This window comes from Acomys minous (assembly GCF_964271855.1).
Source record: "Acomys minous genome assembly, chromosome: 12".
NCBI classification, from domain to species: Eukaryota; Metazoa; Chordata; class Mammalia; order Rodentia; family Muridae; genus Acomys; species Acomys minous.
In genome coordinates this window covers 21,460,797-21,477,614 of record NC_140493.1, presented here as the reverse complement: position 1 = coordinate 21,477,614, position 16,818 = coordinate 21,460,797, and the positions used below count along the sequence as shown (strand labels likewise).

The 16,818-nt window shown below is 43.6% G+C and overlaps 1 protein-coding gene across 9 annotated transcripts in view; it reads left to right on the top strand.

The window, feature by feature from the left end:
• Positions 1–16,818, top strand: part of TNRC6B (trinucleotide repeat containing adaptor 6B) — a 243,235-nt gene that overhangs the window by 174,150 nt on the left and 52,267 nt on the right. For all 9 annotated transcript variants that reach the window (XM_084748324.1, XM_084748323.1, XM_084748330.1 and 6 more), the window contains 5 exons: positions 3,965–4,309; positions 6,111–8,462; positions 10,466–10,624; positions 14,525–14,700; positions 16,413–16,487. In XM_084748324.1, coding sequence (XP_084604450.1) covers positions 3,965–4,309; positions 6,111–8,462; positions 10,466–10,624; positions 14,525–14,700; positions 16,413–16,487 — 3,107 coding nt within the window. The remainder of the gene's footprint in view (positions 1–3,964; positions 4,310–6,110; positions 8,463–10,465; positions 10,625–14,524; positions 14,701–16,412; positions 16,488–16,818) is intronic.

The following is a 16,818-nucleotide window of genomic DNA, read 5'->3' as shown; positions in this document are numbered from 1 at the left end:
AGTGAAGACTTTGGTAACTGAAGGAGGGAGACACTGGGTGCAGGAGCCAGTGTGTGTGAGTGGGAGGTGAAGACGTAGAGGCGGTGGGTGGGTGGGGTCGCCTGTGCAGGGGTCAGTCTTTGAGATTTTAAATTGTTAACTTAAAATAGTGTATTTTCTATGGCTTTAACTGTTTGTTGAGTTTTCACTTTAGTTTTGTTTTTATAGTACTGGGGATTGATTCTAGAGCCTCTTGCTCACCACAGAACTACATTCCTAGCCTTTTTACAAACATTTCTAGATGAAGTTTGTTTTTTGGGTGTGTGTGTGTTTTCTCATTAACATGAAGGAAGAGGTAGCTTGCGATGGTTCTGTGCAGTAGTTTGGTTTGTTGCACAAATACGTAATTCAGAAGCTTGTCAATCAAACATTTCTCTTTTTTCTCATTAATTAATTAATTTATTCACCCTACATCCCAATAACAGCCCACTCCCTCCTCTTCTCCCATTCCTCCTTCCCCTTCTCAGAAAAAAGGAGCCACCAGGACTAAGCGCATCCTCTTCCACTGAGGCCAGAGAGGCAGCCCAGCTAGGAGAAAGTGATCCAAAGTAGGCAGCTTCGCCCATGTCAGAGAAAGGCCCTGCTCCAATTGCTAGGGGACTCATGAAGACCACGGTGCCCATCATCAGCTGCATATGTGTAGGGGGCCTAGGTCCAGTCCATGCTTGCTCTTTGGTTGGTGGTTCAGTCTCTGTGAGCCCACATGGGCCTAGGTCAGTTGACTGTTGCTCTTCTTGTGAAGTTCTTGTCCCTTCTGGGTCCCAAAACATTCCTCTATTGCTGGTGAGAGTCCAAACTGTACAACCAGTGTTGAGTTATCTCCCCCCCCCCCCCAATCAGGATAGAACTAGAAAAGATCATCCTGAGTGAGGTAACTCAGACCCAGAAAGGTACACATGACAGGAGCCTAGCATAACTGTCCTCTGAGAGGCTCTGTCCAGCGGTGGATTGAAGCAGATGCTGGGACTCATGGCCAAACCTTAGGTGAAGCTCAAGGAATCTTGTTGAAGAGTTGGGGGAAGGGTAGAGAAACCCAGATGGGACAAGAATTCCACAATCAAACATTTCTTGAAGAACACTTTTCCCCAGGGGAGAAAAAAGGTACCTTGCCAGGGCTTTCGGAGATGAAGACAATTAGAAGTTGAAACTGTAAAATAAGAGAATGTTTAAGGAGTGGGAAAGGGAAAGACTGAGTCAATAGAATGTATAGTTTTTAAAGGTGCATGAGGAGAAATTAGAAAATAGGATACCGGTATTTTACAGGGTTTTTGTCTCCTGTGAAACAGACTGAGTTTTTGAAAAGCATAGACTTGGTGGTGGTGGTGGTGGTGGTGGTGGTGGTGGTGGTGGTGGTGGTGAGATTGAGCCTAGAGTTCAGAGCCAGGCAGCCACATCGCTCCCTAAAACATACATAGGTTTCTATGGCAAAGAAACTGAGACCTTGAGGCTTCTGAACCAAAAAGCATCGTTTGTTGGCTAGAGTAGCTCATTTTAGAACTATTTGTGCTTCACCTACAAGTCATTAACACCTAGAAGAGGCCTGAAAAACAGCACACCTAGGCCTGGAAGGTTCTGTCTGACATTTCCAGACGTGTATTCTGATGTCTTAACTTTGAACTTGAAAGGTCTATAAAAATGTGTCTGCTCCTAACAGCTGCTTTCTGTCCAGAAAATGTCAAGAGTCCTGCTTCCTTTGAAAGTGTGTTACATTGACGTTTATTTATTGTGTGAAAGTTCGCTCAGAGGACAACTTACAGGAGTCATCTCGTTCCAGCATGTGGGCTCCAGGGATTTTAGGCTTGGTTCAAAGTATCTCTAACCACTTAGCCATCTTACTGTCTCTTGCTTGTTTAAAGTCCATAGAGAACTGTAATAAAGAAAAAAATGAAGAAGAATCTGGCCAGACCTTCCACTACAGTTAGATTTTCTAACCAGGTCCTAGAATTTTCAGCATCTGAGATCCAGAGACAGCACATATCAGGAAAGGGAGTGAAGCTGTGTTCTCATCATATCCATCCTGTCTTTGATATGATTGATAGAAAATACCTCAGGAGGGTTGTACAAGGATTCTTGTACAGTGTACAGCACTGCTGCAACTGGGTGTGCTATAAAGTTAGTCAGACCCTTACTCACCTTAGGCTGCTCTGTCATTGTCTTATTTAAGAACATGAGGCATGTGGCCAAGCTAGTTAACTTAGAGATGCTAACCCATTTGTAGAAGGGCAGCCTCATAAACTAGCTGGGAAGAACCCACCCAGCTTTATTCTCATAAGAGCAATGAGGAACATGGAATATTTCAGAAATATTACCAGTTATTTGTCCATCGTCTGCAGAGGGCACTATGTTAATATTAGACAATGACTGGCTTAAGTTTCATTCTGCTCATCACATCACAGCCACCACCCTTTTACTGGGAGGCCAGTACTACCTTGTGATTGGCCAAGAATAGACATATGAATTGCCTGGAACTTATTCAGCCAACTGTTCTTTTCTCCTGTCACTCACAGTATTCAGTAATGTCCAGCGGTGACTAGTCTGGGCCCCTGTTTTCTGATGATGTATCTCTCTCCTCATAAAGGAGGCAATTAAATGGCAACATGCTTGCCCAGCATCATTTCAGCAGTCAAAGCAATACTGCTACTGAGCTAGTTGGCAGGGACTTGGGCCTCAGATAATCTCTGCAGTACCATCAGCCTCTGTGTGCTGGGCAGATTTTCTTGGAAGGAGTGGGTGATTTTTTTTTTTTAAGGAAAGTACTCAAAACTATTATTCAAGCAGAAGTACTGAGTTTTTAAAATAAAAAGAAGTACAGAGTGGTGGTCTATTGCTGGGACGAAGCCAGGAGGTGCAGAGCTGGGAACCTGTAGACAAAATGGAGGTGGAAGCCAACAGGTCCAGCAGGATGTAGTAATTTCAAGGTCACTGTGCACATTTCTATGTTGTTTGACATTTTGTATCAGTGAAAGCGCTAACACAGATCTTTTAGGAATAAAAGCTAAAAAATTTCTAATGTTTCTGTTATGTAAACAGTCGGATAAGCCTTTGCATCCAGGTTGCTATGAACCAAAGCCAGGTGGCGCCTTGTGATTCTCTAGGTCTGTCGTCCTCTGTAGATGCCAACTCTGTCTGTCCCACAGGGAGGACACTGAAGAATAATGGTTTCTGTTCTTGTGGGACTTAGTTATTTGTCAGAGAGGGGTCTATAAGTAGAGACTTAATTCAGTATGCTGCAGGACATGGATGGACAAAGCATGCTCCTCTTGTCTAGTCAGGAACTTCAGAAAAAGTTAACAGAGGTCTTCAAAGAAACAGGATGGTTGTCTACAAGGTAGCTCAGAGAGTAAAGACACTTGCTGCCAAGGCTGACAGCCTAAGTTTCAGCCCTAGGAGCCATATGATAGAAAGAACCACGTCCCTTAGCTTGTCCTATGGCCTCCACATGCTTGCTGTAGCATGTGTGCACACAGAATAGAAAAGTATATGTAAATAAATAAATAATATTTTTTAAATTAAGAAATTGGAGGCACTCTTATCACTCCGGAGTCAGAAGCAGGCAATCTCTGAGTTCAAGGACAGCCAGGGCTACACTGAGACACCCTGTCTCGAAAAACAAAACAAACAAGCAAACAGAAATTGGAGGAAGAGAAAGTCTTCTGAGGTACAGTTTGTACCTTCAGGATTTTGGGAAGTTATAGGTTGTTTAATTAATAGAATGTGCTATCTTTGATTAGTTATTACTGTCACTTGCCACTACCACGCTTGCCATAGTGAAGTGAGCATCCTGGCAGGACTTTGAAAAGGCTGTCCCTGGAGAACTGAGTGAAAAGATTTTTCTTGTTTGAATGGTCTTGTGTAAGTTTTCTTTAAAACAAATTTTAGAAAAGGGTATTGAATTTAAAAGACTTTACCAACTCCTGTTTTTCAGTGCCCGAAGTGACGAAACCAAGTTTAAGCCAACCAACGGCCGCCAGCCCAATTGGCAGCTCTCCATCGCCACCAGTCAATGGTGGCAACAATGCCAAAAGGGTGGCAGTGCCGAACGGACAACCGCCAAGCGCCGCCCGCTACATGCCTCGGGAGGTGCCGCCGCGATTCCGTTGCCAGCAGGACCACAAAGTGTTACTAAAACGTGGGCAGCCCCCTCCACCGTCCTGCATGCTCCTCGGGGGTGGGGCAGGGCCTCCTCCCTGCACAGCACCTGGAGCAAACCCAAACAACAACGCACAAGTGACAGGAACGCTGCTGCAGAGCGAGAGTGGGACTGCACCAGGTAAGACTCCGGTGCCAGCTTCCTAGGGAGGGAGAAAGCATTTCCTTTGTTTATTTCCTGGTACCAATTCCATGAAAACCATTGTTAGTAAAGAGGGCTTGTATTGTGCAGCCGATGAGAGAGGATCCCAGCATAAAATGTGCATGGACAGTTCTCTGAAGCTGGGTTTTGCTATGTTGGCATGAAAGGCTAATAATAGCATGCTTTACCTCCTAGCATCTGCGGTTCCTCAGCTCTGTTCAGGAAATGAGACTTGCATGGGCTTTTTCTAAATCTCCCAGAATCCTATGCTTCCAGAATGATTGCTTAGGTTGTCACTTAGATTCTGGAAGGAACACCAGATAATATCATTTCTGTAGTTTGTAACAAGGGTTGGGTGTGTTTTTGTTTTTGTTTTCGTTTTTAATCAGTATTTAATTTTAGAACCCTGGATTTTTGAGCTGTGCTAAACACTGTAATACAGACATGAGGGATCGTTCCCTGGGAGTTCCATTAGACATTTTGAAAGCTCTTTCTTGTCTGTCTTTTGAAAAAGGATCTCAGGTTTAGCCCAGGTTGGTGTCAGATGCATGATCCTCCTGCCTCAGATTTGTGAGAGCATGTGCTACCAAGAGTTTTAAATAAATATTAAGTCAATAAATAGCAAAGAGCTTCACAGTCCCTTTTAAAAAATTAATGTGCCTTTTTAGGTTATATTACAGTTTAGAGCTTGAGTTAGAGGGCTTAGCAGGGAAAGATGGTGGCCACCAAGCTAGACGGCCTGCGTTCCCTTTCCAGGCCTCACCACACAGTGGGGAGAAAGAACTGACTCCCAGAAGTTGTCCTTAGACCTCCATATGCACACCATAGCACACATACAATAAGTGAATAAAGGGAACTTTACAAACACATTTTAAAGGAAAAAAATTAGACTCTGAATATCCTTAAGCATAGGCAATACCAGCACAGTCTCAATTGTTAAGATTCTGTTCTTCCCATTTTATATTCTGTGTGGTGTTTTTAATTCATATTAATTAAAAGCTGCTTGTCTAATGGAGAAATTAGGTTAGAAAAAAAATTCATTACAACATTATCTTCACACACAAACACACAGACACACACACTCTTTCTCTCTCTCTCTCTCTCTCTAGATACGGTGTAATCTACTGAAATATGTGCTAAGCGGTACTGATTTTAATCCCCTTGGGAGCCTAGATCTATCGGATGCATACTTCTGCATCTCAGCAGCTAGCTCAGGGACACTTAACATTCAGCGAAGGCTTATGGGGCAGAATTCACAGGGTACTCTGTGGAATTCATGTTAGCAAGATACGCTCTCAGATGCAAAGACCAGTGTGCAGAAAGAAGGACATGAACAGAGGGCTACCACGTGTTCTCAGGGTACAAGAATGCCCTTGTGTGTCAGCAGGAATGGCAAGCAGGTAGCTTTTGAGAGCTGGTATGGAGTCAGACTTAGCAATGCAGCAATAGCCTGTGACAGGGAGGAAACTAGCATGTCCTCCTAGCCTGGCATATAAAGGCCAATAATCTCAACTCCAGTCCCTGAGACCCACATGGCACAAGGAGAAAACCAACTCCAGCAAATTGTCCTCTGGCCTCCACACTGGCATCATGACATGCTCACATAAGGTGCACACACACACACATGCTTACTTATGTAAAGGGGTGACTAAAACCACCCAGGAAAATCGACCAGGTAGACAAGCCAGCCTGAGGATGTACTGAGCTTTCCTGGGGCAGTCGGAGCTCCAGGTGTTGACACATATGTGCAGCTGTGATTAACAGAAGATCTCTTTCCCAGAGTCAACCCTTGGAGGTGCTGCTGCTTCAAATTATGCAAATTCCACTTGGGGCCCGGGAGCCTCCTCCAACAACGGCGCCTCCCCCAACCCAATCCACATCTGGGACAAGGTGATTGTAGACGGGTCTGACATGGAAGAGTGGCCTTGTATTGCCAGCAAAGACACTGAATCTTCTTCCGAAAACACCACCGATAACAACAGTGCCTCAAATCCTGGCTGTGAGAAGAGCGCTCTGCCAGGAAGCACCACTAGTAACAAAGGCAAAGGGAGCCAGTGCCAGTCTGCGAGTTCTGGGAGCGAATGTAATCTTGGGGTCTGGAAATCTGACCCTAAGGCTAAATCTGTTCAATCTTCCAACTCTACTTCAGACAGCAACAGTGGACTAGGAAACTGGAGGAACGTGACTGGTCAGGATAGAATTGGACCTGGCTCTGGCTTCAGCAACTTTAACCCAAATAGCAACCCATCTGCCTGGCCAGCATTGGTCCAAGAGGGAACTTCTAGGAAGGGGGCATTGGAAACAGAAAACAGTAGTTCCAGTGCACAGGTTAGCACAGTAGGTCAGGCATCCAGGGAACAGCAGTCAAAGATGGAAAATGCGGGTGTTAATTTTGTTGTCTCTGGCAGAGAACAGGCTCAAATTCATAACACTGATGGACCAAAAAATGGAAACACTAACTCCTTGAACTTAAGTTCACCAAACCCCATGGAAAATAAGGGAGTGCCCTTTGGAATGGGCTTGGGGAACACCCCCAGGAGCACTGACGCCCCTTCACAGAGCACTGGAGATCGAAAGACTGGGAGTGTTGGGTCTTGGGGTGCAGCTAGGGGGCCTTCTGGAACTGACACCGTCTCTGGACAAAGCAATTCTGGAAATAATGGGAACAATGGAAAAGACAGAGAGGACTCCTGGAAAGGAGCTTCTGTTCCAAAATCAGCGGGGTCAAAAAATGACTCCTGGGACAATAACAGATCTACGGGTGGGTCCTGGAACTTTGGCCCTCAGGACTCTAATGACAACAAATGGGGTGAAGGGAACAAAATGACATCTGGGGTCTCTCAGGGAGAATGGAAACAGCCGACTGGGTCTGATGAGTTGAAAATTGGAGAATGGAGTGGTCCAAACCAACCAAATTCTAGCACTGGAGCATGGGACAATCAAAAGGGCCACCCCCTCCCTGAAAACCAAGGCAGTGCCCAGGCTCCCTGTTGGGGAAGATCTTCCAGCTCCGCAGGAAGTGAGGTTGGAGGTCAAAGCACTGGAAGCAACCACAAAGCAGGAAGTAGCGACAGTCATAATTCAGGCCGTCGGTCGTACAGGCCCACACATCCTGATTGCCAGGCTGTCTTGCAGACTCTTTTGAGCCGAACTGATTTGGACCCCAGGGTGCTCTCAAACACTGGCTGGGGCCAAACTCAAATTAAGCAGGACACGGTGTGGGATATTGAAGAGGTGCCAAGGCCTGAGGGGAAATCTGACAAAGGAACTGAGGGGTGGGAGAGCGCTGCCACACAGACCAAGAACTCAGGGGGCTGGGGGGATGCACCCAGCCAAAGCAATCAAATGAAGTCTGGATGGGGGGAGCTCTCAGCCTCGACAGAATGGAAAGACCCCAAAAGCGCAGGAGGCTGGAATGACTACAAGAACAACAACTCCTCCAACTGGGGAGGGGGACGAGCAGATGAAAAGACACCGTCCTCTTGGAATGAGAGTTCCTGCAAGGATCAGGGGTGGGGAGCTGGGCGCCAGCCCAACCAAGGATGGACTCCTGGGAAGAATGGCTGGGGCGAGGAGGTTGATCAAGTGAAGAGTAACAATTGGGAAAGCTCTGCAAATAAGCCTGTCTCTGGGTGGGGTGAGGGAGGGCAGAATGAAATTGGAACCTGGGGTAATGGTGGGAATACAAACCTAGCTTCAAAAGGTGGGTGGGAAGATTGCAAAAGATCCCCTGCATGGAACGAGACAGGCAGACAGCCCAATTCCTGGAATAAACAACACCAACAGCAGCAGCAGCAGCAGCAGCAGCAGCCACCGCCACCACAGCCAGAGGCTTCTGGTTCCTGGGGAGGCCCACCCCCACCACCTCCAGGCAATGTTCGACCTTCTAATTCCAACTGGAGCAGTGGGCCCCAACCTGCAACCCCTAAGGATGACGAACCCAGTGGTTGGGAGGAGCCATCCCCACAGTCAATTAGTCGGAAAATGGACATCGATGATGGAACTTCAGCTTGGGGAGACCCTAACAGTTATAACTACAAGAATGTGAACCTATGGGATAAGAATTCCCAAGGGGGCCCAGCACCTCGAGAACCAAACCTGCCTACCCCGATGACTGGAAAATCAGCGTCAGGTAGGTACCTGCTCTTTTCTCATAGGTCTTAGTAAAAGAAAACTAGCTCAAGTTCTGGGTGTTATGGTGCATCAAATACCTCTGAGGATTGTCCCTCCAGTTCCAGCTCTGTTGCTCTGAGGGCACCAGAAAATGGCATCTACTCTAATGCATTGCAGTGGTCTTTCTTGGTCCCTAGAATTATTTTTCTGCAATAATAAGAAAACACAAAACCAAACAATTTTTTTCTTTTATTTCCCAAGAAACTGTTCTAGGTAGCTGGGTGTGGTGACACACACCTTTCATCCCAGCACTTGGGAGACAGAAGGAGGCAGCTCTCTGAGTTTATGGCCAGCCTGATCTACAGAGCAAGGCCAGAACAGCCAGAACAGGGCACATAGAGAAACCCTGTCTCCAAATAAATAAATAAATAATAAATTAATTTTAAAAGGAAGTAGAAAGAGACTTGGGGGTTTTGTTTGTTTGTTTGTTTTGTTTTTCAAGGCACGGTTTCTCCCAAGCTGGCCTCGAACTCACAGAAGTCGGCCTGCCTCTGTTTCCCTGAGTGCTGGGATTACAGATGTGTGCCATTATGCCTGGCCTTTTTTTTTTCTTTCTTTCTTAATTTATATTGGTGTTTTGCCTGCATGTATGTCTGTGTGAAGTTGTCAGATCCCCTGGAATTAGAATTACAGACAGTTGTGGACTGCCGTGTTGTTGCTGGGACTTGAACCCTGGTCCTTTGGAAGAACAGCCAGTGCTCTTAACCACCACACTAAGACCTGCTTTCTTTCCTTCCATCACAGTGCTGTATCACAGCTGATACCTGGAGGGGGGGGGCTCCAAATATATTCATTTACTTGTTTATTATTTATTTTTATGGTGCTGGGGTCGTGCTGAGCAAGCACTGTATCCCCAGCCTCATTCCACTTCCTTCCAGGTGACTGGACGGTTGGCTGTGAAGGGAGTGTACTTACAAAGATGGTTCCAGATAGCCAGATCCAGCTGTGCCAACGGCTCTTAGTTCTGTTCTGTTTGGCATGAGTGTCCCTGTAAAAGACTCACCAATTAAGAAAATACACCTTTCAGGGTTGTTTTTAGTTAAAATTAATCATAATGCTAAGTTTTCCAGTATTCAAAGTTAGCCTAACACTAATTAACATGCTTTTAAAAAATAAAAAAAAAAGAGGATAGAGATAGAGATTATTCTTTAACTTCTTGTCTAGAATGATACTTGCTAATGCTGTCAAGTCTTAGGCTCACATCCTGAGACTTCACACTGTACAGAAAACCAGAAGATAATAAGTGAGAATCTTGGCTTCTTGGGTTTCTCACTGTAATCCCTGAGAAGTTTGTTTCATTCATAAATCTTGCTCTTATCTATTACAGATATACCTAGCTTTAAATATTTTTTAATAGGGAAGGGATTATACTTCTGCAATGTTCATCTTGGTTGTTTTGTTTTTTGGCTTTTTGTTTTATTTTGTTTTGGGTTTTGGTTATTTTGTGTATCATCTTTTTCCCAGGGAAGAGGCAGGGATCCTGATAATGGACCCCAGGGCCTTTCCCTGGTAGGCAGGCAATATTCCTGTAGCTATGTTTTCATCTCTGTTTAAGCTTTTTGTAGCACATGCAGTTTTTTCTCTTAATGGCTTCATATATAGTGTTCATTTTATGAGCCTATTTTTGTCTAACCTGTCTCCTCTGGTAGATACTTAGTTGCACTTTACCTATACTTTGTATAACCTATTTATTTCCTTCTGATATTTAAATTGCTTCCAATTTTTTCTAGAGTTAATACAGTGAGCATTGTACATATAATTTCATCACTTTAGTACCCTTTTCTAGGGTAGATGTTCCTAGCAGTGAGTTACAGGGTCCCTTTGAAAAGTGGCTTTGCCAAATGCCCTCCATAAAGGTTGAGTTTGTTTCTGCCAAGAAAGTACAGCTGTTCCTGACCCTTCACCTCCACTGGATGTTAAGTAGTGAATGGATCCTTAAAGGAACACATTTCTTTTTTGCAGTCTGGAACAAAAGCACACCACCTGCTCCAGATAATGGGACTTCAGCCTGGGGTGAGCCAAACGAAAGCAGTCCTGGGTGGGGTGAAATGGAGGATGCAGGAGCGTCAACCACAGGCTGGGGAAACACACCTGCCAGTGCTCCCAATGCCATGAAACCCAGTAAGTAGGCGTGGTTTGTCAACTGAGGAATTCCTTGTCAATTAGGAAATCAGGCATTTTGGGGAGGGCTGTTTTATTGGAAGGGCTGATTCAGTGCAGTTCATTACCAGAAACACTAACAGCAGCAAGTGGTAGTAAGTGTTGTTGGCACGTGTGCGAATGTTTATAGTGAGCTACAAGTCACTTGTATCGTTGATTTAAATACTAATGGATGCTGGGCCTGATGGCACACACCTTTATTCCCAGTACTCAGGCTGAAGCAGGCAGATAGATCTCTGTGAGTTCAAGGCCAACCTGGTCTATGTGGTTAGTCCCAGGACAGCCAGAACTCATGGTGAGACCTTGTCTCAATCAATCAATCAATCAATAAATAAATAAATAAACAAATAAACCAAAAAATTAAATTAAATTAAAAATAACAAAATAAAAACAAATGCAGGCTCCTCAAGTACTTGTCTTCAGGTGTTGCTGAGTTTCTTTGTTCCTCAGACCCACATTGTAAAAGAGAACCAACTTGAGCAAATTGTCCCTTGACCACATACATGCATATGCGCACACAAACAATAGTGAGTGTAAGGAAAAAGAAGCAAACTAGATGTAGTATCTAGCCAGAAGTTAAGATGTGATTTCTCAGACGTTTACTCACATTAGAGAATTTTAGGTTTTTCTTTCTTTTTTTTTTTTTTTTTTTTTTTTTTTTTTTTTCCTAATCTGACAAGAATGACAAGTTTTTAAAGAAAGATGTAACTGGTAATTTGTAGTCATTATAAACTGCAAAACTCTGTTATTTGATTAAATTGAAAATTAGTGTCAGGTGCACATTTCTGCTTGACTAACTTCCTTAAACATGCTACGACATCTTGTTCCTACTGTACAGCAAACTTAAGGGTTACAATTTTTTGGTTAAAGAATGAAATTTTATAGAACACTCAAATTTGTAGATCAAAAAAAGGGATTAAGTGTATTCCATGATACTGAGTACTCATGTGTGAGTACTATACTAGATTTAATTTGGAATTCACAACCATGCCTATGAGACTTTGTTGCATTTTAAAAGTTTTTATACTCTCCACTTTATAGACATATGGAGTTTTCTGAACACCTTGCTCTCATGGTTGCCACTGTAAAGTCAGTTGTGCTATCATGGGAAACAGCATCTAGATGACTTGAAATAAATTCATAGTGTTTACAAGGTCTGACAGGGATTGTTAGGTCTGTAGGATTCAGAATCCCCTTTCTCCACCATAAAGCCATACTTCTCTCTCGCAACAGAATGTGTTCAGTTGGCCAGGTTCATTGTAGCTGAAGTCCTTTCTGTGGGTAATTTGAATGTGTTATGCTCAGAGGAAGGAGTAAATCATTCTACTGATACTAACTAACAAGGTATGATCTATACCACAGCCAAAAATGCCTTATGTTTGATACTCTGAGTTCTATGATTAAAAATCAGATACTGCTAGGCGGTGGTGGTGCACGCCTTTAATCCCAGCACTCGGAAGGCAGGGGCAGGCAGATCTCTGAGTTTGAGGCCAGCCTGGTCTACAGAGTGAGCTCCAGGATAGCCAGGGCTTTTACACAGAGAAACCCTGTCTTGACCTCCCCACCCTCACAAAAAAAAAAAAGGTTTTTTTCCTGTTGAGTATAAAGTTCAGGGCTTCCTGTATGCTAGGCAAGTGTTGTACCACAAAACTGTAGCCTCAGGCCACTCTTAGAAACGTACGTGTGTGTGTGTGTGTGTGTGTGTGTGTGTGTGTGTGTGTGTGTGTGTGTGTGTGTATCTGTTGGTTTGTTGGAGGTCAGAGGATAGTTTTGTGGAGTTGATTCTCTACATTTTTGTGGTTGTGTTTGTTTGTTTGTTTGAAACAGGGTTTCTCTGTGTACCCCTAACTGTCCTGGACTCCCTTTGTAGACTATGCTGGCCTCAAACTCACAAAGACGCCCCTGCTTCTGCCTCCCAAGTGCTGGGATTAAAGGTATATGCCACCATACCTGGCTTGATGCTCTACTTTTGAAAAAAATTTCATTTGGATCCCAGAAAACAAAATTCAGTTTGTCAGGCTTGGCATCAAGCACCTTTACCACTAGACTATCTTACTGAACCCGGTTCTGTTTTTTTGTTTGTTTGGGGTTTTTGTTGTTGTTTTGTTTTGTTTTTTTAAGTTATTGGGAGTGGAACTGGGGAGGGGACAGGGTCTGACAATGTAACTTAGCATGGCTTAGAAATCAGAGCTCCCAAGCACTGGGGTTAAAGGTGTGATGTCATTTTTTTTTTTTAAGTTTTATTTGTATTTATTTTATGTGGGTGGATGTTTTGTCTGCATATATGTCGGTGTACCACATGAATGCAGTGCCCTCTGAATCCTGGGACTGGAGTTACAGACAGTTGTGAGCTGCCATGTGGGTTCTAGGAATTGAACCTGGGCCTTCTGGAAGAGCATTCAGTGCTTTTAACTACTGAACTATCTCTGCAGCCCAGGATCCATTTTTATAAAGGGATCAGTATGCTATATATATTTTTAGTTTTAAATTCCTGTTGCTTATCAGTGGGTGGAATAAAGCCTGTGCTTGTACAATATACATATAATGCAGGGTGATATAAAACTGTAACCTCTAGTACTATGTGTCTGGCTGTCGATACTTTGAGTAATAGTCCTGCCTATTGTTCTTCCATCAGAAAGTCTCTGTGTGGCTAAGATGAACTCCATGGAAGAGTCATGGCGTTCACTTGGACCTGCTGTAGAATGAGATGCCACCGTTAGAAGAGCCAGCCACCCTGTGCTTTGCAAGTGGCAACCCATTTGGCTCTCATAGGTCTCGTCTCGGTCTCAAAGATAGCACTAGTTACTGGAAGTAGTGTAGAGAAGGGCCGCTTACCAGCGCCCACTTCATGTGGAGAAGGGAAATCTAGTTCCATACAGTAATTTTGGAGGGACATGAATTCTTTCTTGTAAGCTTGGTATTAACAGTATTTGTTAATGGGTCTGGTGGTAGAACAGACTGGAGACTGGTGTCCAGTGACCTCCTCTCTGATTGTCCCATTTTTCTTTTCTCCTCCCACTCTGCCTTCTGTGTTTTCTCCTCGGTTGCTGATACATTTCAGTGTTTGTGGACCTAGTAAGCTTCAAGTTTCCATGGCCTTGTAGGAGTTTTTTTGTTTGTTTGTTTGTGTTCAAGTCAGGGTCTTTGTGTGTAGTCTTGGCTATCCTGGAACCAGGCTGGCCTAAAGCTCAGAGATCTCTGCCTCTGCCTCCCGAGTGCTGGGATTAAAAGGTGTGTGCCACTACCACCAAAGTGGCCTTAGATTTTTATTCCCATTTTTATTTCTGCTTCATCCCAAACATAGTAGCCAGTTATGTTTTGGTCACAGCTATTTGAAATGTCTGTATTTGGTAGTGTAAAATAAAGAGTTCACCACAGCAGCCATGCACACTAAGAGGAACCAGTTTCTTCTCAATGAAATGTGAAATTCACTCATTCATATTCAACACACACACTTTTTTGTTGTTGTTGTTGTTGTTGATTTGGTTGGAATCGTGTCAAATAGTCTATACTGGCCTCAAACTCATGGTAATTCTTCTGCCTCAGCATCCTAAGTGCTGGGATTACATGTGTGTTCCTCCAGTCTGAAATTTCTTATAATAGCAATGAGTTCTTTTGAGTTTTGAATCACTATCTCCTTGGTTCCAGGAAGAAGCACAGAAGCAGTCAAAAGATCTTGATTGTCAAATGCTCTTGATTGTCGGGTCTATTTGTCTGCTCTCTTAAGTATGAGTCATGCATTTGCCTTGCCATGTAGATGAAGCAGACAAAATGCAAAGATACTATAATGCTGCGTGTGCAAGGAACCTCTCTGTCTGTTACATGTTCTTACCAAAGAACTGATTCATTCTTTCCGTAAAGATTCCAAATCTATGCAAGACGGCTGGGGGGAGAGTGACGGGCCGGTCACAGGAACTCGCCATCCTAGCTGGGAAGAGGAGGAGGATGGAGGAGTCTGGAACACCGCCGGCTCTCAGGGAAGCACTTCCTCCCACAACTCAGCAAGCTGGGGACAAGGAGGAAAGAAACAAATGAAGGTAGTGCTTTAGAAAGGCTTCGGCTTGCCTACTCATTCCTAGAAGGCAGAACTGAGAATTTGTTCATGGAGGGCAGGAGGCAGCCGGAGTCACCGAGATCCTAAGGCAGGGGAAAGTATTTCCTTATAAGTTAATAACTACATCCCTTGTGCCCACTAATCTTCATATTCCATGACTTTGAAATCTTGAACTACAGAAGAGGCGCTGCAAGTAAAATGAAACTTGTAAGGTATAGGTCATTGAGTTTTGTTTTCCATGTTATAATTTATTTTAATTCCTGAGGCCTGCTTTTTAAATGTCTTATGCTTTTGCATTTAAAGACAAAAAAAAAGTCCTATGGGCCAATCTCCTGAAGATGTAGAAAGACATCAAATAGCTCTGGCTTTCCCAGTGGGGATCACCTGACTCATCCCAAGGCCCAGAGCCCTTCTCCCTGTAAAATGAAAGCCGTTTTCAGCACTGCTATAACTAAATTCTTTCCTCACTTTCTGTGCCAAGCTGTGCCTTCCAGACACCTCACTGTCCTTGTAACAACCAAGAGTCCTCTTGAAATATCATGAGTTCATTACTTATTTTATAGTCCTGGGGATAGAGCCCAGAGCCCTGAGGATGCTGGGCAAGCACTCTACTGCTGCCTTTGCATAGGGCGATAGCATTTCATCTGCAGCCATGATCTTCACACCTGAACCACTATCTTGACAGATTCTTCTTTTCACTGAAGCTTTGTCCTACACACACACACACACACACACACACACACACACACGAATAAGAAACATAGCTGGTCTACACAGAGAAACCATGTCTTGAAAAACCAGAAGAAAAAGAAAAGAAATAAGAAACAGACACTCATATGCTTAATTTGGACCTGAAAGCCCTGCCCTGTGAGAAGCTTCCTAGCCAGTGTCTTCCCAGGCTTCAAATACTGCCGCAGAAGACCCTCGGGTGGCCTTCGCCCCTTGTCCTGAAGCTCTAGGTTTCGGGACACTTTTTTCTGTAGGATGGAACAGTTGTTTCTGTTAGAGATGTCAGGTGAAGCACTACTTCCTGAGTATCTCTTTACTAAGGACGTGCCTTTCCTTACTCTAGTCACTAAAGAAATCACACTGCGCAGGCTGCCTGGCGTCCTGGTGACCCTCCTGCGTGTGGCCTGCTTTGGCAGTCTTTTGGATCTGGCCTAGCTGAGTGAAAGCTCCTAATTGAACCTCCCACTCAGGTGGCAACCAAGACTTACTCCGTTGGGAGTTGAGTGCTTCGATTCTGATGCCCATGGTTGTGACCTTCAGTACTAAGGGCTTTTTTTTTAATGTGATAAAATATACATAATCTAAAAATTATTGTCTTATTCATTCATAAATATGCAGGACAGTGGCTTTGGGTATATTCATACACAGTAGGTTGTCTTCTAAAGCTGAAAGCTCTGCACTAGTAAACTCATCTCTGCTTTCTTCCAGGAGGACTCTTTTTCAGTCTAACTAAATATAAGTACCCTATCACTTTAATATATGTATTCTATATGTGTACTATATATGATATATGTATTAAAGCATGGCTGAACTTATGGCTTACTAGTCATTTAAAATAACAGGTAAAACATCAAAATTACAAAAGCTGTCAGTTCAGAAAGGTGAACTGAACTCTGCATTATTAGTTTGTGGTTTGGGAGGCTGGGATAAGCTCTGTGACTGAAGTTACATGTCTCATTTCTATAGTGCTCACTAAAAGGAGGAAACAGTGATTCATGGATGAATCCTCTTGCCAAACAATTTTCAAATATGGGATTACTGGTAAGCTTTATTTTTCTTTGTGTGTAAACATACCCCAAATTTCAGGCTTAGTACAAATTTAGGACCACTGCATGTACAGTACAAAATTACAGATTTAAATACGAGTTAAGCAATGTTCTTGGCCCTTTAATCAGTATTGCTTTCTGTTTTATTAAGTGATCTATGCCAAACCACATCTTTATGTCCTTTTCCTTGGAAAGGTGGGAACGAAAAAGACACTTAAATTGACATTTGTGCCTTTGTTTGCGTTATCATTTTTAAAAAATAACCAGAAAAACTATGCTGTGATTCATTATCTAGAGAATAATTTATGCAGGATCTCTTAATTTCC